General features: G+C 40.6%; 1 protein-coding gene and 1 long non-coding RNA gene across 2 annotated transcripts; both read right to left on the reverse strand.

Annotated features, from left to right (window-relative positions):
* Positions 1–261: 261 nt before the first annotated feature.
* Positions 262–13,002, reverse strand: TMEM64 (transmembrane protein 64). Its single transcript, XM_021543261.3, has 3 exons — positions 12,178–13,002; positions 6,407–6,562; positions 262–3,796 (listed from the first exon to the last, which is right to left on the reverse strand). Exons 1-3 carry the CDS (start codon positions 12,940–12,942, stop codon positions 3,602–3,604), a joined length of 1,116 nt encoding a protein of 371 aa, XP_021398936.1. The 5' UTR covers positions 12,943–13,002; the 3' UTR covers positions 262–3,601.
* A 5,836-nt stretch (positions 13,003–18,838) lies between these two features.
* Positions 18,839–22,588, reverse strand: LOC146768427 (uncharacterized). The gene is made up of 3 exons (XR_014952992.1): positions 21,581–22,588; positions 21,037–21,114; positions 18,839–19,788 (listed from the first exon to the last, which is right to left on the reverse strand). It is a non-coding gene; the product is annotated as an uncharacterized LOC146768427 (long non-coding RNA).
* Between the last annotated feature and the right edge of the window lie 3,296 nt (positions 22,589–25,884).

A 25,884-nucleotide genomic window follows, 5' to 3' on the forward strand; every position in this document is an offset into this window, starting at 1 on the left:
AGAGAATTTGTTAGACTCATTACCCCTGTGCTGCCAGGCACATCACTAATTCTCCAGGACTGGAGAGGACAGAGACAAGCTGCTTTGCCCAGCACAGCCAGAATTTGCATCAGCTCCCCTTCTGCAATCAGTTCGTATCCCCTCGTGCCCAAACCATCATGTTACAATGACAGGACTAGTACCTACTTGCAATTACTGTGAGAAAGCCTGTCACAGAGCTACCAAAGTTCTTTACTTGTCCCATGAAAAATGACCACAGTCTGAATGGGAACACTTTTATATTTCATTTTACGCATCATATCCTAGATTATTTGCAAGACAACTGATGACTCCAGTTATCTCAGTCAGAGAAAATCCAAACTGTATCAGCCTCAGGTGGAAAGCTGAAAATGAACGCAAAGGATCCAATATGGAACAAAAGCCACACACAATCTAAGAGCAGCTTTCCATTTTTCAAACTTGACCTAAGCAATGCTTGCTCAAGTTATTGTGCAAAAATTAGCATGAAAATAGTATATAAAGCTCTGGGACTAAAAAAGGTTTTTCTCACAGATGCTTAGTCTAAAGTTAAATTTTGACAAATTTACTGCACTTACCACAAGGCAGAAGAAAAACTGGCGCCATGCAGCTGAGATTCTTTATGACCTGCCCTTTAGGTATCTTTCATACACAAAAAGCAGAAATGTTACCATCATGACAACTCAGAAAATATTCTTGAAGGTGACTTGCCACATACTGTTTAAACTAGATTCATACTTTTGTGGGTTTTAACTAGACTAGGTAAGGAGCCCATCTTAAAAAATAATAATTACATCACTTTTGCTGCTGTTATGTTCAGAAATATCAATCCTCTTGCAGTTTTGTAGCATGTTTCTCATAAGCACATGTATGCTTATTCTTGTATCAAAAAGGCAGCTGCAAATACCAAACCTTTAAAGTACTTAATATAATTAAGTATGTATTGAATTAAATGAAAGTAAAAATCAAGTCTGTTTCCTTTGTCAGTAACTCCTCACCCATGGAATTCCTTTGATGCAGACAATTCGTTTTGTATGGCTGCATAAAGATGAGACTCCACTGCACCTTCTTTCCAACTACATCATAGCAACTTAACCATTTAATACATATTCATTTAAAGAAATTTGAGTGAATTTATTGTATAAAATTATGATTGGCATGGTACAGAAAAGTTCCTTTTAATGCACATTTCCCATTAACTTGTACACAAATATTACAAGTATCAAGCAAAATGCAAAAGTCTTAAGAACTAATTCCATACTACAAAAGTGTTCACATAGTGAAGTTACTCTGGTTACAAAATGTCATGGAAATAAAAGCACTTCAAAATACATATTTGGGAAATGTTTCAAATAATCAACGCAACCTTAAGTTAGTTAAAAAATGCAAAGAAAGAGCTACCCTCTTCAAAACACTATTGTTCATTTGGCAAGATAGAGCAAAGTTCAGATCAGTTCACTGAAGGACTGTTCTTCACAAGAAACAAACAAAAAAACCCCTTTAGTTAAGAAAGGACTCAATTACTCAATTATACTATGATGACAAATAACGCCATCAAAAAGTTATCTGGCTCTCTTGTTTTCACACAGGAGCTGTCAGAGGCAGAGATGTGTAAATGAACACTTCCAGGTAGATACAGATTGACTTTTCAAAAACCAACCAACCACTCCAAACTCAATCCCAAACCAAATGAAACAAAACAAAACAAAAAAAACCCAGAAAAACAAAATAAAACAAACAAACAAAAAAAGAAAAATACCAAAATAAAACCCAACAAAAAAAAAAAAAGCCCCTAACAACATAAAGGAGACAATCTGAACTTTTTTGCTTTCACTGAACTAGTTCAGTTCTTTAGGTTGCAGGACTCAAGAACACCAATCTGCAAAGGATATTTGAGGAACAAAATGGAACTCCCACTACAAAGGAACACACAGATGTTTGGTTACGTGAGTGCTGCACATCCTCTCAGTAAGGCTGTTAAGAGGCTCTCAAATCTCTGCTTCCCAACGGCCTTGAAGACCCACTATTCCAAGACAAAACTGCTTGGACCCTACAATCAACCTTACAAAAAGGAGGCACAGTCATACTGTTAGAAAATAACAAAAAATGTTGAAGACTGAAAGTGTCCTTAAAAACTTATACAAAATAACTACAAAAGAAGCCATACTTTACATTATTTTTGTATCAGATGACTTGCGTGTGTTTGAGCCACTGAACATTGGTATGTATATCTACATGAAACTCACACGTACAGAACATTGTCTTCAGGCATTATTGTTGTTTTTCTTTTAGACACACACACACAAGTTACCATCAGGTTATCCAGTCTATTTAATGCAGTGAAAAACAGTCCACAGCAGGCATAAAAGGAGCAGTATCCAATATAATGTTGTCTTGCAAAAATGGAGTCAGAATTCCTGAGTCTCAGAGACATTGCTGTCCTCTCCATTACTGGATTATTTCTTTTTCCAAGGAGAACCTCTAGTTTTCGTTTCTTCACTCTAATGAAATTTGTAATAGATTGCATCTTTTAAAAAATGTAAAACTAGTACAAAACATGTGCCAACCAAAGTGAATTTTTAAAGCTTTTTTAAGGGAGAGGGGGTTCACTTACAAAATAAAGGCCACCTTCTTGTAAAATTAGTACTGTTAATATCCCATCCTTCTGTTTAGAGCAGAGATCTAGCTCCCTGTTCTAGAAGCCTTACCACATGCAGTCATGTGAGCTGGAAAACTTCATTCTTTTAACAATTAAAAATATCATAATGTGGAACAGTCTTTTGTTAAAATCACCAAGGTGGCAAAACCAATTAAGTGTCATTCAAACAGTCATTGCAATCTAACTTCTACATTTTCCCTTGCACTTTGCATATTACACAGTGTAACTTAAAATGTAATTTAAGAGCACTTCAGTCCCACGATGTAGGATTTAAGCTTGTGTGAATACATTTGCATGGCTCTGCAACATTTGTAATGACTTAGAAAAATACATTCAACCAAAACTTTATATAGGGTTCTATTTTTTTTTAAATCAAAAATGAAGAAAAAGCCAAATGGTCCCATCATTACCTAAATAATACACTCCAAGTTCTGGAAGCAATTCCAAAGCAAAAGCACATTCAAGAAAAACATACATTGAATTGTATACTTTCTCATTTATCTTTATCAGTAATAAAATTCTACTGTATATAATTATTTAGCCTTATAAATAATGCTAAGCAGAAAAATATTTATCTCTGTGCTACTTTTTTGTTTATAGAAGCATTTCTCAGTTTATAGGAGCAAAGGAAAAAAAACCTACTTAAAGTGCAGATTACAGGCCATGACAGGCATAATAAATGACCAAAGGTGCAGCCAAATTTGCATTTACATCTTAAGTTACTTTGCCATCTTCCTTGTCTTGCTAGAAGTCACCCCATGTGCAATTAAAGAGCTGGTCAGTTGGTTTGTGCCACAGTACAACCTGTAATCACTTGTAATTTTTTTTAAATCTATTTCAATTGTCCATAGATATTTCTAGGCAAGGTTCAAGATATTTCTAGCTCAGGTTCACCAAACCTTATTTAGTCATTAATACTTGAAATCATACAATGTTGACACCCCCTCCAGAGAATGCTACTGTCCTCTTGTTGCAGTATGTGGTTGAGCCATTGATGCTTGGCTGAGTGTCTTTAACAAGCGATGTCTTCATTTCCATTTCACACGCTACAATCGCTGCATTGAGTTCCACTTGAGCCCGGTGAACGACATAAAATGAGAGTCCTATGCTTATGACAATCTGCAAATAAAACAGGAGTGTTTATTGTGGGAATAATAAAGCAACTGATCTGAATGAAACAAAAAGTTGTCAATGTAAAGATTCATGAAGGCATCCACTGACTCAAGCTTCACAGGCAAGACACTGGAAGGGAAATGAACTTAGCCCCCAAGTAGCTCTAAACCTACATATGCTAACAATGTAACCAGCATATCCGAACATAGATATTATATAGAAATTAAAATATTTATATAAATTGAAATGATAAGTTTCTTTCTTTCTGTTGAACTCCATATACTTGTTATAAAGCAATCCTTTCACATTCTCTCTTCAATAAAACACCAGTCAAGTTTTTAGCTGAGATCCTCCTTAGGGAAAAAAAAAAAAAAAAGTTAAAATCTTCAAATAAAAGCCAAGGTGTGAGGGTCCCTTTGAAAGAAGCATGTTTCTCTGTCTTTTTAAAAGAATGTTAACTAGCTGGAATCTGCAGCTATCAAAAAGGCAAAGATGCTATATTACTTACAACAGAATCTAGAGTTCTGCATCTAAAACCTGAACTTCATTACTAACTGTAGGACTGTTTTCTTTAACATTGAGGACTGTTGCTTAAAAACCTGTCAGCATAGCAGACAATGCTGGAACATCACTGAGTAAGGCAACTGACAAATATGAGCCCAGGACAACTGTAGCTGGAAGGGACCCTGGCAGTCCCTAGCCCAACCAGCTGCACAGAGCAGGGCTGGCTGTAAGATCAGAACAGGTTGCTCAGAACTTTTGTCCAGTCAGGTCTTGAAAACTGTAAAAGGCCAGAGATTTCACTACTTCTCTGGGCACTCTGGTCCAGTGCTAGACTACCCTTGCAGTGAAAATGACACTCCTCAACAATTTATGTTACACATTTCAAAAGCTGGCTAATATAAGATTCACAATGATACTACAGACACTAATTTTTGAATAGATAGGAAAATTTCTATTCTAGAAGCTTACCCAAATATTTAAATTTGCTTTGGTTTAGAAATATTACTATCAGTAACCTAGCTCCCTAGATAAATAATTTATATATATATATATATATATACATAGACAACCATGAAAGTTTAAGGATTTTCAGAGCTATTTACTAAATCAAAGTCCCAACAAAGCTCATCCAGGCAAAGCACTCAGCAGATGCCTGAGAGACAGTGGGAGAATGGAAATAATTTTTTCACTAAAGGCCTCCCCTTTGGTTCTTCAGTCACATCCCAAGGACTGGTGTCAAGGAGGTCAGTACTCCTTTTAAAATACCCAGGCTATCCAGCTACCACTTACCTGAGCAACACTTATGTTACAACCTATATAATCTGCAAAGGAGTCAATGTCAATTAAAAAAAATGTATATAAATGGGGGGAAAAAAGGGAAAAGACCACTAAAAAACTATTACCCTGGAAATAACATTCATGACTAAAATAATAACTGACTGAGAAACCATTTATTTTCTCTTTGATCTATCAAGACTATCTACGCCACACTTACAAAGGCATTTTAACCATGTTTCATAAAAGCTATAAATTATATAGCTTCTATTTCTATTCGGTAGAAATAGTTCTATTTAAGAGTGCACAAATTTCAGGGCAAGGGAGGAAGGTATGTTTAAAATGGTCCTAGACTTAGTTTTCTATGTTAGCATTGTTAAACATCAGCTTTATGACTGTAAAAACTGAGGAAGAGAAATTATTGCAATACCTACTGGAAGTCTGCAAGCCATGGTAATTGCTACTCAAACATAGCTTGAAGTACTGTCACTGTCAGAGAAGGCTTTAATATATAATATAATTCTGAAGTACCCATAACCTCTATGTCCACACTTAAGGCTTATACCTAAAATGTACTAATAAATTATTTCAGGAGCTAAGGTCATGTAAAGGTACTTGATATACTTCTCATTAATTTACTCACTTGTCAAATTAGGATATTCTAATTTAGGCATTAGGGAAATAGTACTCTACAGCATTTTTAATATCCTGAATATCTATGCAAAATGAGTATGCTGAGTGCTAGCAGTGAACAGTGTGTAAGTCCTGGGTCTACACACACACAAGCTTTTGTGTAGGAGTGGTTTGACAAGTCTAAAATTTAGCAGATTACCCTAGAAGGCAAGTGTTTTTCTGGATTTTCAGTCCAGAGTAGGGCAAATCAGTTCCAAGAAAAAGAAAAGCCATAATCTGGGGAACTTCTCTGCCTCAGCTAGCTAAAAAAATATTAACTAAAAGGAGAGCTCTATCCCGCTGTCCGGGACAGCTAGTTTGTTTCTAAACATGAACTGCAGGCCTCTTTTCCCCGCCTTTGCTCTCAGAACCAGTTTTAAAGGCACTGAGCTTAATATCCAGCAAGCATCATAAAGTCACCCTAGGGCAGCAAGAGAAGAAAACTTAGCAAAATCTGTATCAGAAAAAGACAACACTGACTAAGTTCTGCTTTATGTTATGGCAACGTGTGAGAGAATGACACTTTTCTCAGAGCATAAAACAAAATCTAAAAAAATCAGTCCACTGGATGCCCATTTTTCTGGATATCCAGCAGTCAACAGAAATCACAGAGAGACAGACAGTACCGTTACCAAGGTATTATGAAAGCACTTAATTTTAACTGACCTGTAAACCAAATACAAAATAGCCACTAACACTTTGTTCTGCAATCACGTCCTCCATGGTGCGCAAGGTAGTGCCCAAGTACGAGTTCAGGAGCTGAGTAGGAAGCAGCCCAAATGAAGAAGCCATCAGGTAGTTGGGTAGTGATAAATCTGTAATCTGAGTAAAAAGAAAGAGTAAGAAATCAAAAGCAGCTCCAAACACAATCTATGTGTACAAACAACCAAACTACCACTTCCCATAACCATCCCTGCAAAATCATGAAAAAATATCCCACATTCCTTCACTGAAACTTTGATTCATGCCCAGGGGGAAGATAATAGAATGATGCAATATGTATCTAGTTTTCATCTGTCCTTTTTAAAGTTACTAGGTTTGATTTCTTTTCACCTTATATTACACAACATCTCTGCAACAGTCAGTAACTAGGGGTGCAATTACATTGTTCACTGAAGATACTTATTTTTACCTGGTGATTGAAACCCTTGGATTTTATAAGGATTAACTTGTGAGAAGAAATTATTATATGGGATGTGGAAGTCTAACACAAAAATCTATCTGTTTTGCATTTTACGTGTACGGCAAATAATACAAGAGGTAATTGTTCAAAATGTCACTGTTTTAAATAGGATCCAGGTAAACAGAATGGCACATACAATTTGTCTGTGCTGGGCAAGTTATGAGCTTTCAGTCTTTCAGTGACCCCTATCAGCAATAGTCATTTGTATCTATGCTGATATACGTGTATCATTGTCTACCAAAGGTATTTTGCATCTCACTTCAATTAGTGAATTAAATAGTACACACAGCTATAGGTTTTATTAATTTCTCTGAAAAAAACACTAATAATACATTGTTATTTTCTTCTCTCTGCTGTGAAGTTTCTGTTTTGTATCAATAGGTGGATGTACAAGCTTACATGGGAACAAAGTACAAAGTTCCAGCTAAATTAGCATCAGCAGCCATCGGGAAATATTAAAGGCAAGCGTCACGAGATTAAAAAATATTTACACAAGAAAAAAGAAAACAAGAAGAAACTGGATTAAAAATTAGTATGAAAACGATGATTTTGAAAACAAGCAGGCCAACAAATTTTCCAGATAATTCAGTTGATAGTAACAGAGATCTAATTAAGAACAGCTCTAACACCGAGAGCCTACATGGAAATTATTGACCTTGCCGGTTTCGTACAATGTTGAGGACCAAAGAATAGCAGCAATGTTACTCATTTCATCATGCTATTCTTAAAATAAACTTTAGTTACTGTGAAAGTCACAGTGCTGAATTCTCAGAGCTCTAACCACCATCAGTGGAAAGTTTTTGGGAGGAAGGGCAATGGAGGAGCAGAATGCAATGAAGCATAAAGATTAAAAATAAGAACAAGATCCAATAAGCCATTTTCAAACTTCACACTGCATATTATACTTCCCACAGACTGAAATATATACCAGCACCACAAATATTATATTTCCTTCTCTATACAAGATTAATTTAGATTTATAATGAAAAAGGATTACATAATTATGTCAGAACTTCACATTTGACCAATACTTTCAAAAGACTTTTCAAAGCATTGTTGTAATCTGGGTCATGTAATAAGAATGCATAGTCCAAAATTCCCATATTGCCAAGGGAATGAAGGAGCTGCTATTAAAAGTTTCTGAAATACTAATGCAGAGGCAAGATTTGCTAAGTAGGACGCTATCATTACATCTAATGGAGCTGGGAAACTTCCCAAAGATTGCTTTAATACTCCTGGCACCTCTCTCATTTCTGTAGATGTATTAAGGACACTTCAGTTGCAGAGCAACATGTCTGCACACCTGGATGAGGCCTGAAACAACTGGACTTCCTGAGTCATGAGATTGTTTCCAAATGAAGCGGAGGCTGCCCCGGTGGATACACTTAATTGCAGCTTGCACCTCCCACTGCAATTAAAGCTAAGCAGAGGGCGAAAAAAATGTTGAGATGTCCCTTTAAGTAGGTTTAGAGCTACAGTTGTATCCCTTTCCCCAGAATGCACAAGAAGTGGGCAGCATCCCCACCTAAGAAACTTGAGAAATCATCAATAAAACTTACACCTTTCCATACTTTTCTTTCTAGGAGCTTTACCTGTTCTATGAACCTACCAATCTGGTCTCTGCATGGCCAGGCTGCCTCACAGAGCCTACAAGGGCTCTGTTTCCAGTGAAAGCTCAAGCCAGCAAAAACTAACTCTGAAATCCCAAACCAAGCATGGATGCAGTTGTGTTATGGGCCATAACAGAAATGTATTTAAATTGTATTCAAATACAAGTAGGAACTACCCAATTGCACTGATAACAACAGCCAGAATACCCCACCCCACACCCCCCAAAATTAAGCTTTGGATGGGCTTTGTCCCGTAGAACTTTTGTGCATCCTTTGCAGCAGACACCTGTGGTTCAGCACTGTCAAAGAATAAATGCTTCTGTCAAGACTTTGCTGAGGGCTCTCATGCCTTTAGGGATTACAGCACAACTTCTCTTCCCTCAGTTTGCAAATTCCTGTGTTTCAGATCAGGTAGGCTTTGTGACCAAGGGCAAAGGACAACTCTTTGCTTTTTCCTCAAGAAAAAAAGCCCAAAACAAAACCCCCTAGAAATACTTCTTCCTGCCTCCCCCGCCCCCCCCCCCAAAAAAAAAAGCCAACGCCATCCCCTGAAAAAAATCCCAGTAATACAAAAAACCAAACCAGCTGTTGACTTTCCAACAAGCAGAGGAAGCAGTGTGCATGTTCTTGCAAAGGAGGTACCATTTCTTCAACTCTGAGTTTGTTGTATGCATTTCTGAACCCAGAGGTGCACACTTGAATGCTCAGATTTTTTAATCAGATGATTCCTTTCATGTAATATTCCCCTTAAAGAGGGGAGGGGAAGTATGAAATCCCATCTAACCTACATCTGGCACTACAAATAACCGGGTTGCACAAATTTCACTCCAAGAACAAACTTGTGGCAAGGAGATGATAAGCTGCATACCAGGCCTTCTTACAGACCTGCCTTCAAAACACTTCGGAGCTGGAAAGGTGAGAGAGCTGTGCGTGGGCAAACACACCAGTAAGAGCTATCAACCCTCCCCAGCAGCCCAGGCCACTCTGGCATCAGGAGTGACAATTAAGCAAAACTCCCTCAAAAGAGAAATACAAATATGCTTTCAGTTATCAAGTGCTATTCCAGAAAGGCAAACAAATGCATTACTTCACCCCTCTACTACCAGCAGAAAGACCTTTTAAGAAGCAAGATCTTCCAAGTCTGGCCGGTGACATGCTAAGGAATTTGTATTAATTTTCTTCTTGAGCCATTTCAACTGATATGATTCCCTCACTAAACAAATCCTAAGAAGCTCCCCCATCTTTCTCTACACCCTCTACAAGTCAACCTCCCGAAAGCCCTCAGCAGATGGTGCATGCCACTGAACAAGTGCTTGTAGAAATCATTTAATCCCAGCCCTGCAGATGACCCTGCTCACATCAAGGTTATGCCTTTCCCTGAACCTCATGTGTCACTTCCTTCCTTCTCTCTTATTTAAGTATTCTCAGTGTCTCCAGATTACTTAAAAATATCCACATAGTAAACATGCATAGACCAGACCACTGGAAAGTTAAAGATGTGTACTCTTCCTTAAGTTCACTGTTGTTTAAAAATTAATCCTTTTAAAATTCACTGCTGAAGCTGCTAGCATGGGGAAATGCATTTTAAACTTAAAATGAGTGTTAAGTTTTCAAATAAGTGAGATTTCAAGGAAATGACAGCTTGGTCTGTGTAGGCAGAAAACTGTATTTTTTACCTAACTTAAATCTGACTCAAAATGAGAAACGGTCTTGAATTCCTAGATTTGTATGCATCACTTTTTGGTGATCTAGTCGCTCATATTAAATGTTCTCAGTGAAAAACTGAGTGTACACTGTGTGTTATTTGACTATAGTGTACACTGTGAGTTATTTGACTATGCTATAAAGTAGTAAATCAGGAATAATAAACATAACCAAACTAAAATTAGCAAAAAACATCCAAGTTACTTGGCATAACTCAAGCATCTGGTTTCATCTCATTTCCCATCTATTATTTTAACCCTGAAACCATCCACTTGGAAAGAAAATTATTTAGCCTGCAGAATCTGGAGAATACAAACTACAATGATTTACAGGATCACTTCAATATTGAACTGGCCCAAATACTCTGCTGAATCGTGTTTCCAACAGAAGGGTTATGCCAGGAAGGAAATAGTTTTAACTTGGTAATTTTCTGGTCTGTTGTTCAGATCCAATACTACCTTATATCATCTACTGACTACTGCAAGGGACTTCCCAAAGCTGTGAACAAGCAGAGCCAAACAGCTCTCTCCACTTTAGGAGGGTCACAGCACAGCAGAAGCTTCATCTGCAACACTGGACCCTGGCTCCAGGAAGGACTCTGCTCTCCCAGCTGGTCTAAGTCTGTTCAGTAATATAGGTAATATAAGCCTGTAGTAATATAGTTTAAGAAATAAAACAGCAAAGGTTCAGCTGTTCAGTTTCTCATTCTTAACAAGAAAATGGTTAAAGGATTTCTTAAAAAGAAATTACAAGTTGCTACAGTTCTTATGGATAGAGATCACAGGTCTGGAGATGAATGCTCCACTACACTGTTTTATATACTGCAATTTAAAATATTTGGTGTGGATGTTACACCCCAAAATTGCATGGATTGAATTTTACTTAAAAAAAAAAATGGTATTTGGTGACCTACTAGTTGCAGCCAGATGATTCTGTCAAAATTAAGCAAGTGCTTTCAAAGGGCACAGGATCAGGACTGCAGACAGGGTGGGCTATAAGAAAGTGGCAGATCAAAACATGTGTTTAGATAGCCACTTATGTTAAAGAACATACAAGTTGCTGATAACATTTGAAGTATTTCACAATCCAGATTGCTTTGTTTTGATTTCACCAAGTTAGTAGATACAACTGAGGCATAGGAGAGCCAAAAGCAGATCCTTCAGACAAAGTACTCAGGAAGCAACGAGGGTCTGAAATTGTCATCAGCAGCATGACAATACTCAAACAAACCACCTCCATGTTCTTCTTTATTTCTTTCCTTTAAGATGATCAAAGAGACCAAACGAATGTACCAATGTTCACCTGAAGTTAGAAAGAAAAGCAAGACTAAACCTTTTCCAGACTCAAGTTTAAACTAACTTTCAGTGCCACACCAGAGTACAGTCCCTTTTCAGGGACTACATGCTACTCTACCCAAAATCTGCAACCTGTCTTGTGTGCATCCTGTATGGATTTGCCAGATGCACGGTACAAACACCAACCACACCGATAAAATGTTTTAATCTGTCCACTTCTTTCTTTCCAATATGATTACTTATATTAAGTAGTTTAGGAAGATCTGGCAAGACTTTTTCTCAGCTCTTACCATGTTTTAAAGTGGATCACTTCAAAAGTACAGACACATCATAACTGCTGAGTTCTCCACAGATTTTGCTATGGAGCACCTTGGTGATTCTAATACCAGAATATAGTTTTGAAAGACAAGAGAGCAACTCTAAGACAACGCCAGTGAGCAAGGCATCTCAAAAATCTGCCTGCAGTCCCTCTGTATGCACAGCAGAGCAGGCAGAGAGGGTTGTTTTTACTGTTGTTAAAAGAGAGAAACCATGGCTTGCTCCCAGGACAGGAGGCAACCTCTACCAATAACAGCAGCCACTGTGCCGAAAGACATCCTGCCGGCACTTGTCTTCCTCGGCCGCACAGCCCAGGCAGGGACTCACCGCGAAGACGGCGTTCTGCAGCCCGAAGGGGATCAGCGTCAGCCGCGACAGAAACACCACCTTGACGCCGCTGCCGCCCTCCACGACACGGACGATGGCACTGAGCGTCCCGCTGCCCTGGATCCTGGCCCGTGCCCAGCGGGCCAACAGCCGCCTGCAGGCCACGTGGGCGACAAGGGTGCCGACGAGGACGCCGAACACCATCAGCCCCATGCCCAGCACGAAGCCGTAGAGGTAGCCGGCGGCCACGTTGAGCAGGATGTAGCCCCAGCCGCATGGGAAGGACACGACGATGAAGCCCACGGTGAAGAGCAGCACGCCGGCCAGGCTGTCCAGGCTCTCGGCCCAGAGCAGCAGGTCCCGCAGGTACTGGCGCACCAGGGCCAGCGAGGCGAAGCAGACAGCGGCCAGGACGCACAGGCTGAGGCAGCTCTTGCACCAGCAGGTGCCCAGCAGGCAGCAGGAGCAGCGCCAGCCCCGGGCCTCGGCCAGCCCGTGCCCGCCGCCGCTCGGCTCGGGCAGCTGGCAGAGCAGCAGCTCCGCGGGCGGCAGCCCGTCCTCGTCCGCGCAGGGCCCCAGCAGCAGCCCGCCGGCCCCCGCCGCCTCCGCCGGGACGAAGCCGATGGAGTCTCCGCTGCCGCCTCCCGCCGCGGTCCCGGCGGCGCGGGACAGCCAGCGGCCCAGGTCCTGCCGGGCGCCCTGCGCCGCCGCCTGCTTCACGGCCCGGGAGAGGAGCTGCAGCGCCGCGGCCCCCGCGCCCAGCATGCCCCCGGCCCGCCGCCCGGCTCCAGCGCCGCCGAGCCGCGAAGCCCCTTCGCTCCCCGCCTCCCCACGCAGCCTGCGGGCAGGGGCGGCCGTTCCCTCATCGCCCCGCCATGGCCCGGCTGCCGAGCCCGGCCGAGGGCCGGGCGGGGGCGGGGAAGCGGCGGCGGGGAGGGCCGGGAGGAGGGGGCCGCGCTTCGCCGCCGCCCGGCGGGCGGAGGGGCCGGGGCGGCCTCCGCGCCGCCTCCCGCCTCGGCCGCGCCGCCGGGGCTGCGGCGTTAGACGGCGGCGGGGCCGCTCTCTCCGTCCTGGCAGTGGCAGCAGCGGCCCTGGCGGAGCGCGAGTCCCGGGGGGCGGCGGCGGCGGCAGCACCGGGGCTCCATCTCCCCGCGCTGGGCTCCCGCTCCGCTCCGGGAAGCGCCTTCTCGGAACCGCGGTGCCGATGTGGCAAGCTCGGGAGGGAAGAGGCCAGGCGAAGCTCCGGCGGCAGCAGCGCCCGGCCCCGCTGCGGGGCTCGGCGGCGGCGCCCAGGCTCCGCCTCCCGCCCCGCCCCGCCCCGGGAGCGCCGCGCCGGCCGGGAGTGCCCGGCGGGGCCGAGCGGCCCCGAGCCGCGCACCGCCGGCCCGAGCCGCGCACCGCCGGCCCGAGCCGCGCACCGCCGGCCCGAGCCGCGCACCGCCGGCCCCGAGCCGCGCACCGCCGGCCCCGAACCGCGCACCGCCGGCCCGAGCCGCGCACCGCCGCCCCGAGCCGCGCACCGCCGGCCCCGAACCGCGCACCGCCGGCCCGAGCCGCGCACCGCCGGCCCGAACCGCGCACCGCCGGCCCCGAGCCGCGCACCGCCGCCCGCCCCGCTGCAGCCCGCATACCCGCAGGGCCGTAACCCGCGGGGTTCGGACGGAGCCGTGCCGCAAAGCGGGTTGTTTCCCGTCAGTGCAGCGCGGGGCTCGGGCATCGCTGACTGTACTGTTACTCTTCAGCTCCCTTAACATGTCTCCCTCTCTTGCGTGAGGGCTTTGTACCACAAACACCCCGGCTTGTCCTCTACCAGCGGAACGAGCCTTCCTCGACCCGCGGCCACGGTTTGAGCCGGGGGGCGACGGCCGATGCGCCCTGGCTCCGCGGCACCTCCACGCCCGGTCAGCGTGGCTCACATGCCGGAAGGCTCGGACCCGCTTTGGGACGGTTTGAGGCATTGCCAGAAGGAAAGAAACAGTCTGGACATGGAGTGAGGGCTCCATTTGGAGAGCTGTTTTCTCGGGAGCCTCGCTGAGACTCGATGGCTTCTCAGGTCTCTTCTGCTCTGGTGTTACTAATGGCAAAGTGCAGAAAGGGTTTGTTTTCTTTACAGCGCTTATACATACAGTTATACTTCCCTGCTGGGAAATTTGCAAGCGTCTATTACACGAGAATACCGTGTGGGTTTTAAAGGTTAAAGGGTGATTGGGAACAAACAGTTATAAAAATTAAGAACATATCTTTAAGTACTGCAATTATGCACTTGCAAAATACAATGGTAGAAACAATATAATCTGGGCAATCCAGTAAATCAGCCTAAGAAAATGACAGATAGCTTTGAGAGTCAACAGCAGAATAAAAACTCTGTACAGCAGGGCAATTGCAGATACGTGTCTCCAGCGTAACCTGCTTTCTTGTTACCTGTATCTGAATGAGAGCATTTGATTTTGTGTGCACTCTTTGCTTGCATACAAACACAGGCAGGGCATATATCCGGAATTATAATATTAATAATGTCAACAAAACCCTGCACTAGAGCTTGTAAAAGATAATGGGCATGCTTGTACATTCAGTAAGGCATTTCAGCAAACAGGGCAGCTGGAAGTTCAGTAGAACAAGAAGATGAAATAATTTTTGGTTTTATACGAAGAGCACATATGTCTTTGATGTGGATTCAGCTTGTGTATATTTTTGTCAAATACAGTTACTTTCATAGAACCTCCGTTGCTGCTTTTAAAGTGCAGAACCTTGTACTCTGAGCTGGAATGAATTTCCAGCTGTCACTCTAAAAGCTATAGGGTTCTGTATTTATAATCACAGAAAATGTACTTGAAAAAGTGACCACAAGAGAGTATGAAGAACATAAAGGTCTAGCTAAGTGACAGGTTTGATATTACACTCTAACCTATATAAAAAAAAAAAAAATTAACTAGTTGGTGGACATGCTTTTCCAGTCCCTACGAACATACAGGATGAAACTCCTTGACCTTATCCATCACCTGGGCTCCTTAAAATAGCTAATTCTGCCATTTTTCTGTTCCCTGGAGCAATAGCTCAGGAAGGAAAGACAACAATAGTCAGATTTTGAGTGACACAGACCATGGTCATGGAGCATCTTTGGATAAACACCCAAGTGAGGGCACAGGAGTTCAGCAAGACTTGGGTGGAGCTGGTAGCTGCTCCCTCTTGCACAGCAGATACAGCTACAGAGATGAGAGGCAGTGTCAGCTGGCTCCTGCAAGCCTTCCCAGCACGCTCTTACCATCTGAAGGGAGAAGAAACAACCTCACACACCCTTGAAAATGTGCCAAATTGGCACATTGCTAGGCAAAATGCCGGACAAAATGGTCTGCCTTTCAGACTTGCTAGTCAGTGAATCATGGGATATTCCTGTACCATGGATGACGCAGTTGCAATGATATAAGCAAGGCAAGATCCGTAGGGAAAAGCAGTTATCTTTCCAGTCACTACACTTAAAAAACAAGTCAAGCTCTTGAGCACACAGCTCCTGGACAAGCACTTTGTTCTCCAAAAAAGATAGCGCTTTTTGTTTGTTTTTCCTTTTTCCCCAGGTAGACAATTGATTTAGTGAATAATTTGCAGCAAATGCTGTCTAACCTATTTTTTTAAAAGTGCAACTGTTACTTTTTTTACCTTTGGAAATTATTTGAAGTAATAGGAATAAGAATTATAGGTTTAGTTCATATGGGTTCAAATTATTGCATTATGTCAACTAATACTGCTCCTATATTTCCTTAGATGGATCTAATTACTTGGATTTTCATTATCTCATCTATCATTTGAACTGATTTTTTTACCTGTCTTTATATTTTAATTTTGGTCTTTCTCATTTAAACTTGAGAGGCACAGAATAATAGCTGGGGTAGTGTTCTGCTTCAGGAAAAGGTGTTTCTGTAGAAAGATGCTCTCACATAGACAGCATAGATTGTATGTGCATAAAGCATATAGATTATAGTGGATATTAAAGAATTTTTGCCAGAGAGGAATTTTTTCCAGGCCTGCAATGTAGGCTGAGGATATTTCCTTGTGCTGGCACAAGCAACTGAGAAATGCTATTTTGTGTTTTGAAACTATGATTCTTCTGTCTCATTTTTTTTATTTCAAGGACTTTTATCATGCAAACACACCCAATTAAACCTGTGAGTCATCTTATTGAGATGAAGGTATGACTCATTTAGGTCCGTGCAGCTGGTCCATACTGAATAGGGACCCTGAAAATGGGGGGTAGGATACATTAAGCCACAAATCAGGACCTAAAATAATTCTGAAGCTCCTGAAAACTTGCCATAGTTATTTCTGAATTGCTCTTTGGGAGGCAGAGGCAGGACTTTTTTGAGAAAAAATATATTAAGAACCTATTAGCTCTGATATTAGTTCTGCCAGCATTACTGTGAGGATCCTTTGGTGGGAAGTGCAGCATTGACTAATCCATGTCAGTAACGATTCTTAGGCCACTGCAGGTTCACAGAAAGTGCCTCCATCTGGCCTGCAGTCTTCTTGCTATAGAGTCCTTTACATCCACTTGAAGGAAGTAAACTCATGCAGGGAATACACTTTTTACTGTTAACAGAGTATGAGTTGCAAAGATGTGAGGGACGATATTAGGAAGGAGCAAGTCATGACACAGAAATTATTCTGGTAGACCAAGTTAGGTCTGCAAGCCATAGCTTGGTCCCCACTGTTTTGGATTGTTATATTTCAAAAACATGTGCATTCACAGTTTTGTAAAAGTGAATAACAGTTGTGCTGAAGGAAAACATGGTATCATGTAGCATTTTATGTCATTGCTTGAATTGCCCATGAAAGATGATAGCTCTGAAGTTACTGCATCAGGAACAAGAGGTGTAAGAGGAGAAAGGGCACTGTTCACAACTTGGGATCAACTAATATTTTAATTTTTTGGACCAATATCTATCAAGATGTATCAAATTTTGTGTTACTTTCACCAAGAGCTAGCTAGTTCAGAAAAAAAATCTTTATATAAAATATACAAACATAAAAAATTAAATACGCATAAACCTTATTTAATGTATCCCTGAAAGAGATTTAAAATCTTAGGGTGAGAATTCAGATTGTGTTATTTTGCAGCTTGATTTATTAGGTGTCTACAGAAACATTATTACTTGATACATAATCCAAATTTCCCAGGTAAGTGTCATAGAATCATGTTAAAAACACTGAAGGATTTGTTGTACTATCATAAACTCATATAATTCAGAAAATGAATCTGTTTATTTTTATACATGCTTCTACTTAAGAAATATGGCTTATACAATGATTTTACAAGAAACATTTCAAATCTATTTGATTACAACTCCATGTAAGGCATGAATAAAAATTAAATACAGTAAGCAATGTGCTGAAATATTTACATTGTAGAGAAAATTCTGAGACATCACTCTGGTATGACTTACTATGTAAGCAGTGTCACATCTAAAACAAATCAATTTCAGTAGAAGTGAGTATTTCTAATATTCATTAGATTGTCCTAGACCAGAAAGAGGAAATGAGAAACCTTTCCATATACGTAAGGCAAAAATATAGCTGCATATTTGGTGTGGCTGTAGCTGCCTTCACCTGTTGCAGCAATGGAAAACTTAAGCTAATTAATCTGAAAGACTCACAAGGAATTCTTCCTTGGAAAAGGATATCCTTTGGTTGGCAGAAAGAACTTCTGCCAATTTTTCATTCCCTGAAATGACTGCTTTGTTGCCAAAAAAATGCATTAGTCATGGGCTATTGGTGTAATACAGAATAGCCTGAAGTTTGGAAATTACAGAATTCCTCTTGAGGACTAGACTAACATTGGTTGCCCTAGGAAATGGCAAGCTATGGAAAAAGTCCAAGTATTAAATTAATTGTGTCCTTCTTAATTGCATAGTGCAATCATTAGATGCACCTCAAAATGTTAGTCAATTATTTACTTCTACCAGGACCACAAACTAGGAATCTACATTTTTATGCAACAGAATGCTTGAGGCAATTCTTGGGAGCACTAAGATCTAAAAAAGTGTGTTTTCAAAAGGAATTTTGGGTATCATGAAATAAAATATAGTGAGAAAAGCATATCTGATGAACAGGAAACTCTCTTGGTGAAGTCATTTATTGAGGCTGTTTATACCCAGTCTCCTCCACTTTGAAGTGACTAAAAGAAGAACTGTAGCTAGATATATAACATGCTCAGGGCACTTTTAATGGGAGGGGTGTAAGTAAATGGAAATGCTAGCATATCCTTAATGTCATGTTTTCATCAGTTCCCACACATCTGTGTTTTTTAGCAATACAGTTTGATATTCTTCAACAAGTTATCACATTCCCTTTGATATATCTGCAATCCCGTGTGTAAAAGCTGTATCTATCTCTTTCATATATTTGCTTTTAAAGTATATTTCAGTAAGTTGCAAAGCAGAGAAAAGTAGCCTGCATTTTCACTTTTTCCACAGCAAGGATACAGTCCTAGCAGGTTATGGATTGCAGGTCAGTTTCACCTAATATTTTTGGTTCAGTGATTTTGTAGAAGTATCAGCATGAAAGGATAACCCAAGATCCAGAGACTGTTTTAACAACACAGTAACATTTGACTGAGTTTTACCATTAAGCTTTATTAAGCAGCTTTAAAGTTAGCTTCAAGTCAGCTCTGAAGCAGACAATCAAGTTTGTGGCTTGTCTAAACAGACATTTATTTAAGTTTGAAGGTATAAATCAGGCCATCAGTTACAGCAGTCTTAGATCAGAAGAAAAAAACAAGCTTATGAATTAATTTCTTTGTGTTCTCTTGGTTTATAATTGGTTTTTACTGAGCAAAATTTCAGCAGTTCTTTTTCATCTTTGTTGTTATTTCTTTATTTAACAAACCACAATATGGTAACTGCTGGCAGGCATTGAAGATAGCAGGGGTTTATGCCTCTGTAGAAGCGTGAGGATTAAAAAAAAATCTCAGCTTCCAAAATCAAAGGCAGAGCTCAACCAAGTGTTTCTGTATACCAGGCACTGTTTATATCAGTTTGCATGTTTATAATCCTTGTTGTAGCATATCTACTAAATTACTTATTATTCATAGTTTCAAGCTAACTGATGAGTAGTCTAACTGATGAGTTACAAACATCCTCTGAGAGAACATTCACATTTTTTATTAAACACTGGTGAAAATATGATTTTAAACCTAATTTGCCTCCCATTCTGACTCTTATGACCCTAGCCCCAGGCAAAAGAGCATCTTAACTAGAAGCCCCAAAAATCAGAGTTCAGTAGACAGCCTGGCTCTTCTCTGCTGTGTAGTTTAAAGGAGATGTAGATTATGACTGGGCTTCGAAAAGTCTCTTCTTAATGGTCTCACCTCCTATGTGCCCAGACTGTGAAGTGGAAACCACTTCTTGTCTGTTTTTTCTAGACTCTGGTGTCTGCACCCCGACTCCAGCAATTGAGATTGGGGACACAATGTAGATGCAATAACAGCCATCCATTAAATTTGCAGCAAAGATTTTGCCAAAGGCTTGGAGTGTCCTGTCTTTTCTTTTGAAGCATTCAGTAGTCATCAGCAGGCTTGGCGGGCACACGGGAACTTGTAAGTGGTGCTCAGTATCAAGCATCCTGGGAGAGAGACATAGAATACGAATAAATGAATGACCAGATGAGATGGAGAGGGCTGAAAGGACTTGAAGAATGTTAGTGTTGATAGGGAATCACATGAAAAAGGGCTGTGTGTTCTTTTTGGTCCTGTTCCTCCTCTCCTCCAGTTACATGAAATGCTATAAACATAAAAATGCCTTCTAGTCCTACTTGAGTGGAGTTATACGGAAGAAGGAATGAGGGTAGAGGGACTAGGTCTGTGCATGAAGGAGCCTGCTCCCTCTGACCCCCATACCTGTTCCTTCTACAGCAATCTCCATGCACCCTTTCCTGCACTCAAGGGCAGCTTTTCCATAACAGGAAAAAGGAGGCTGTGATGCTGGAAGAGACAACCTTGCACACAGTAATTAAGATTAGGGTGTTTGCTAAATACAAAGCCCATGTAGAGAGCAAATCTCTATTATATGGCACATAGATTAGGCAAGTAGGAGTCCAGGTGCATGGTATTTTGGACTTTTGAAAACAAATATTTCCAAATGATACCTCTTACCAGGTCCAACAGAGACAAAATAGCTATGTTGATAAATATTTAGACATGTTGAAACTATTTATTGACTTTGAGACTGATTTAAAATGCTTATATATTGATACCCAAAAGCATGTGTTTAAACTGAAGTTATTTAGTAAACTTGCTTCAAATGCTATCATTAGAAAGAGGTTTCCAAACTTGATCTTTCAAAGATTTAGCAGCAGACAGATTTTAGTCATGTGAGTAGATATATTGGTCTGCCTTCTTTGACTGTACTGTGGTCAAAACATTCTCTTTACAGCCAATAAACCCCAAAGGAATGTTGTAAATAGTTGCATACTACACTATTAAACACACAGAAAAGGTAGGCATGTCGCTGATAGACATTTTCAAGCAAAGACATTCACAAAACCTGAAGGCATAGAGAAATTTCTATAGATGTGCTCTACAGCTCATCCCTTCTTCAGTTCTTTACCTGGATTTAGAGTTTGTTTCTGAAGGTGTTTAGGGGTTTGTGCCATCTATACCATTGCTTCTTAACCTTTATTATAACAGTTTCAATTTTGCCAGTTTTCACTGGGCACAATAATTTTTTTCCAACTGTCTGACTCTTGTGCACTTTTCATTCTCAAAACACTGTATAAGCATTTTATGTTGGATATATTGCCTCCATCTGTCCCTTGAAGCACTTAAAATTGCCTTTCTAAAATATGTGTACTGTAAATCAAGCATATAGTCACTTTGAATGAATCTGGTCCAGAGTGCTTTCCAAGTCATCAGGCAAAACAGGCAAGTCATCTGCAAACCCAGGTGTTGCCCTAGAAAATAAACACATCAGCAGCATATCAAAACCCAGGAAGATGTTCTCAGCTTCAAAATGAAGTCTTTCCCCATTATTGCTCCCACAATAACAGAAATGATGATGTGAACCATTGTGCTGTGCTGCTTGTTCCCCAGTGTGCAGCACCAATTCATGCACCATGTTATTTCAATTTTTTATTCTAGTTTGCACAAAACAGGGAGATAACCCAAAAAAGGCTGGCTCCCTGATCATAAAGACTATGCATTTTAACAAAGGTATCAGCACTCACTGGCTACAGATTACATATGTATTTTACTAATTATTACTCAAATTCCTGTTAGCTGTATCTCTTGCTCCTCATGCTAATTAGTCTGCATGTGCAGTTCTTCCCTCCAGTTGAGTCTGGAGTCTGCTTTAAGTAGGTGGTCAGTGAGTCAACAATCACAATGTGCCACTGCCAGAATTGCCTTTCCCCCACTTACTGCTGAGTTCTGCTGACTTCACTCCTGGTGGCTCTCATCCAGACAGCCCATTCACCTTGGGATTGTCTTCCTTTTTTCTTAAAACAAAAAGTTAGCCAAGTATACAACATTCACAATGCAATTGTTTAATCATAACTGTTCAGCTAGAGCTACTGGGTAACAACTAAAAAACTAATTGCAAAATTTGATTCAAATCTTGGCAGGCTTGGTGCCATTTGTAGAAGTCCTCACTTAACCAGAGAATTTCTTCTTCATTGAAAGAGCACCTTAAAAAGCTTTCTACAACATTGAACCATCTTTATAAAACCTCTGAATAGTGTTTTCTTTCTTCACATTTCTTGTGATCAGAAATAAAATGAAAGGATTAAATACAGGGAGCTAGTACCAAAACTAGGATAAAAACCAGTTATTTTTTCCTATTATACATGTCTATTTTTGTGAGTCCATTTTTTTTCTTATTTTTTGTATTGAAAAAGATGAAAAGAGGATTTTTAAAGTAAGTTTGTTGAACAGAAAGAGTTCCCAAAATTTTCTTCATGTTTTTCACAATGTTATTGACATATTCTGAAATCACTCTTTCAGTGTTGTTTGTATTCTTTAATGAAACTTTTTGAATATATAGACACCTTATACTGCTCCATATTTAGAAAACTGTTAGGTTTGTCATTCTGTATCACCCTTTATTCTGTTTCCAGTCAATAACAGTGGAAGGTTCACCCCCGTTTCCCTTTCTCCCCTGCCTCCTTCCTGGCATTCTGCCTACAGGCATGGAGTAGCAGGCATGGATTATCAAGCACTTACACCAGCTGCTTCAGGCATGCAGATCTCTTCAAATTAGCTTCTTCATGCCCTCATCAGCTGTTGCTGCTTTATCACTTTACTGTCAGATAGGCAGCAGGCACCAGTCCTTATCTAGGACCAACTGAAATGCCATTCTGTCCTTACAGCAGCACCACCATAAAATTCCTTATTGGAAACTGGGTAGCCTAATCAGCTTTTTTTTATTTATTTATTTTTTTTTTCAAAAAAAAATTAGTTTAATTCTTCTTTTTGTGTGTTATTGATATTTGTCAAATAATACAGGAATCATTTAAGAGCAAAGGAAATATTAAAGAGCTATTATGCACAATTTTTAATGAGTTTTGAATGAAACTCCACATAACTACAGCAAAAATTTGCCTTAATATGAAGTATTCCTAATTTTCTTCTTTAGGTATCAAGATCTTCCAGATTAGTCTCACATCTAGCAAGACATACAAAAATATTTAAAATTTTGCTATGAAATGCATGCATTTTAAAGTGTAAATTCTACATCACCCCCTATAGAGGGCACAAAAATGTCCATAAAATAATTATTTGACAAGGAAAAAAAAGACAAAAAGCATTTGGAGTAGACTGTGTCTGATACGTAATAACTTGATCAAGCAGTTACAGTGGGCAGTGCTAATGCTATCCTTCAGTACAAAGAGCAACCAAGTACACCCAATATATGTACTTTGATGATAGTCTCTGACACACTATATGCTCTGTAGGAATTAATATGCCTAGAGCAAGACTCTGGCATGACCATGGCTCCTCTGTATGAGCATTTCCATTCCACAATGATTTATTGCAATCATAAGAAAATGGCTATGGTGCCTTTTTCCTTGACTTGTGAAGCTACAGGCTTTTTTCTGTATCACATACCTTGACCTACGGTGCCAAAAGTGAACTGCTGAATTCCTGGAGAAGCCTTTATGTTCCCACAAAATCAGATGTTAGGAATTTCCTTCTAGGTCTCCTTAAAGGATAGATATGAATACCAGTAATGACAGAGATGTAAGTTACCTCTAGTCTGAATCCATGGACAAACTGCACCTGCTGTCCCCAAGGACCTGTACTGCCCTGAGGAGCACTAACATCGAATGTGCAGAGATCCCAAATTGTGAAGACTCTCTTCAATAAAGGTAACTGTCCTGGCTTTAGCTAGGATAGAGTTGATTTCTTTTCAGAAGCTGTTACAGTCCTGTGTTTTGGATTTGGACTGAGAATGGTGTTGATAACATACTGACATTTTGGTTCTTGTTAAATTGTGTTTACCTAAGTCAAGGGCTTTGATTTTGTTAATGTTTTTTTTTTGTTTGGGTTTTGTTGTTTTTTGTTTTTTGGAGTTTTGTTTTGTTTTTTGGGAGGAAGCCTGTTAGGGTTGGTTTGTGGTTTGTTTTGGGGGTTTTTTGGGGTTTTTTTGGTTGTGTTGGGTTTTTTAGTTTTCTGGGTTTTTTTGTTTCATGCTCTGACAGAGAGGAGGTAGGCAAAAGAAAATGGGAAGGAGCATAACCAGGTGATCTGAACTGGCCAAAGGGATATTCCACACCACACAGCATCATGCCAGTATATAAACTGGGGGAGTTACACAGAGCGGGAGCCAGTCAAGGTTTGGGAAGGGGGACCTGGCATCAGTCATTGGATGGTGAGCAATTGTATTGTGCAGCATTTGTTCTTCCCTTTCTATTGTCATTATTACTGTGTTTTACTTTGGTTTTGATTAGTAAACTGTTCTTATTGCAACCTGCAAGTTTTACTTTGATTCTCCTTCTCATTCCGCTAGGCTGGGGGGAGAGAGAAGGGGCTTTGAGTGAGCAGCTGCCTGCTGCCTAATTTCCAGATGGGCTTAAACTATGACAGCAGTGTAATTTAATTTGCCAGTTCCAGGGAAAATTGTGTTCTAAACACAAACTACTCATCTTGCTTACTTATATACTTATAAACACAAACTTACTCATCTTGGTTAATATGCTAACAGTTTGACAAGTGTAAAAAAGGATCACATCATTCTTATTTGAATCCATGGGGTTTTCATGATTTTGTGGTTGATTTGTTTTGCAATAGTTTACTTTATTTTCTTTTCTGAAATGAAATGAAATTAAAAAACTGGCAAGAAGACTGCATGTAAGGTGTTGAGTTTCTGTTGAGAGAAAATGTGTATCTCGTGTCTCTGTAACACCTTTAGTCTTAATAATGTTCACCCTATTTTTCCCTAATTGCCCCTTTCTTTAAAATTTGTTATGCACTTCAAACTTTCCACCCTGATGCTTCATGTTACTTCTTTCGTCACTACTCCTCCACTTATCCATTTGACCAAAATTTGCTGGGCAGGAGGCAGATTACATTTCTTAGGCAATACCTTTGGAGATTGCTTCAGAATTAAGACAACTGATGATAAACTTAGTTTGTAGTGATAAAGTCAATCCCAGTAGCTTCCCAATAGATACAAGGAAGCTTTTTGCAAACTTTACCCGTTAGAGACACACCTAATTGAGGAATAATTCATTGCACTGACATTTGGAGTCCACAAAGCATTTATTTTTTATAGTCTTGATTTTAATTGGCATTTTACTTATTTAAGTTTAAGCAGCCCTTTCCCACCTTTGTTATTCCTTTATCTCAGAAATTATAAATTGAATCTATTCAAGGTAATCTGAGTTGCTCAGGGAGGATTTTCCTTTGGCAAACCCATGATGACTACTCCCATATACATTCTTCATGTTCTCAGAAGACTTTATTTGCACTGTGTATCTTTCAAATAACATAGAGAAAATATTTTTACTCTGAATACATTTCTCACTCATTTTCACTGCTACACATTTCTCACAGTGTATTTTCTGGTACAGTACATGCACTATGATCACAGAATGTCAATAGTGGACAGCAAACACCAACAGGGCTGGATCCAACCCTTATTTAAATCTGGGGACTGTGTTTGTTTGTGGGGCTTCACACAGTGTGTCTGAATTCACGTGCATGCTGGAACAGGCTAAAGAAGGATGGACCAGGAGAAGGTAAAGGGCCATGGTACCTGTCTCCCCTCCCTGCCTCTTCCTTCAGGGTGTTGTCCTCTTGTTAGAAACTATTTCTCTAAACAGGTAACAAAGTGGAGGAGGGAGATTAATAAAATTCCATACAACAAGTACTTACATAGCTGAAAACTTGATCTGATTCAGTAGGGCATTAGAATAGCTATAGAAGAAATTATCCTCCTTGACATCAGAGATTTTGCATGACCAGAACAGGAGACACAGAAGCAGTCAGGCCTACTTAGCCATCAGTGTAAGAGAAGACTGCTTCAACAACAGAGGTGATAAAGTAGTTCTGCCGCATCCAATTACAAGGTTTCTAATTATGAAGAATTATTTAGGATTTCCCCAAGGAGTTAATTTTAGAGAGTACTGGAGATTATCTCTAAAGACTTCTTCTAACCTGTCGCACTTAAAAGCATTCCAGCTTCTCAGATGTGCTGCTCAAGGGAGCTCTTTTTATTTTATTGG

The sequence above is a fragment of the Lonchura striata genome, chromosome 2, assembly GCF_050655825.1.
Source record: "Lonchura striata isolate lonStrDom1 chromosome 2, ASM5065582v1, whole genome shotgun sequence".
Taxonomy (NCBI): Eukaryota; Metazoa; Chordata; class Aves; order Passeriformes; family Estrildidae; genus Lonchura; species Lonchura striata.

What these genes read in the sequence shown, in the direction of transcription:
- TMEM64 (XM_021543261.3), bottom strand. Translation starts at nt 12,942, where the DNA reads ATGCTGGGCGCGGGGGCCGCGGCGCTGCAGCTCCTCTCCCGGGCCGTG. An exon ending in TGCAGAACGCCGTCTTCGCG is followed by an intron (nt 6,563 to 12,177) that starts GTGAGTCCCTGC and finishes CTTTTTACTCAG; the next exon opens with ATTACAGATTTATCACTACC. An exon ending in ATTTTGTATTTGGTTTACAG is followed by an intron (nt 3,797 to 6,406) that starts GTCAGTTAAAAT and finishes TTTTATTTGCAG; the next exon opens with ATTGTCATAAGCATAGGACT.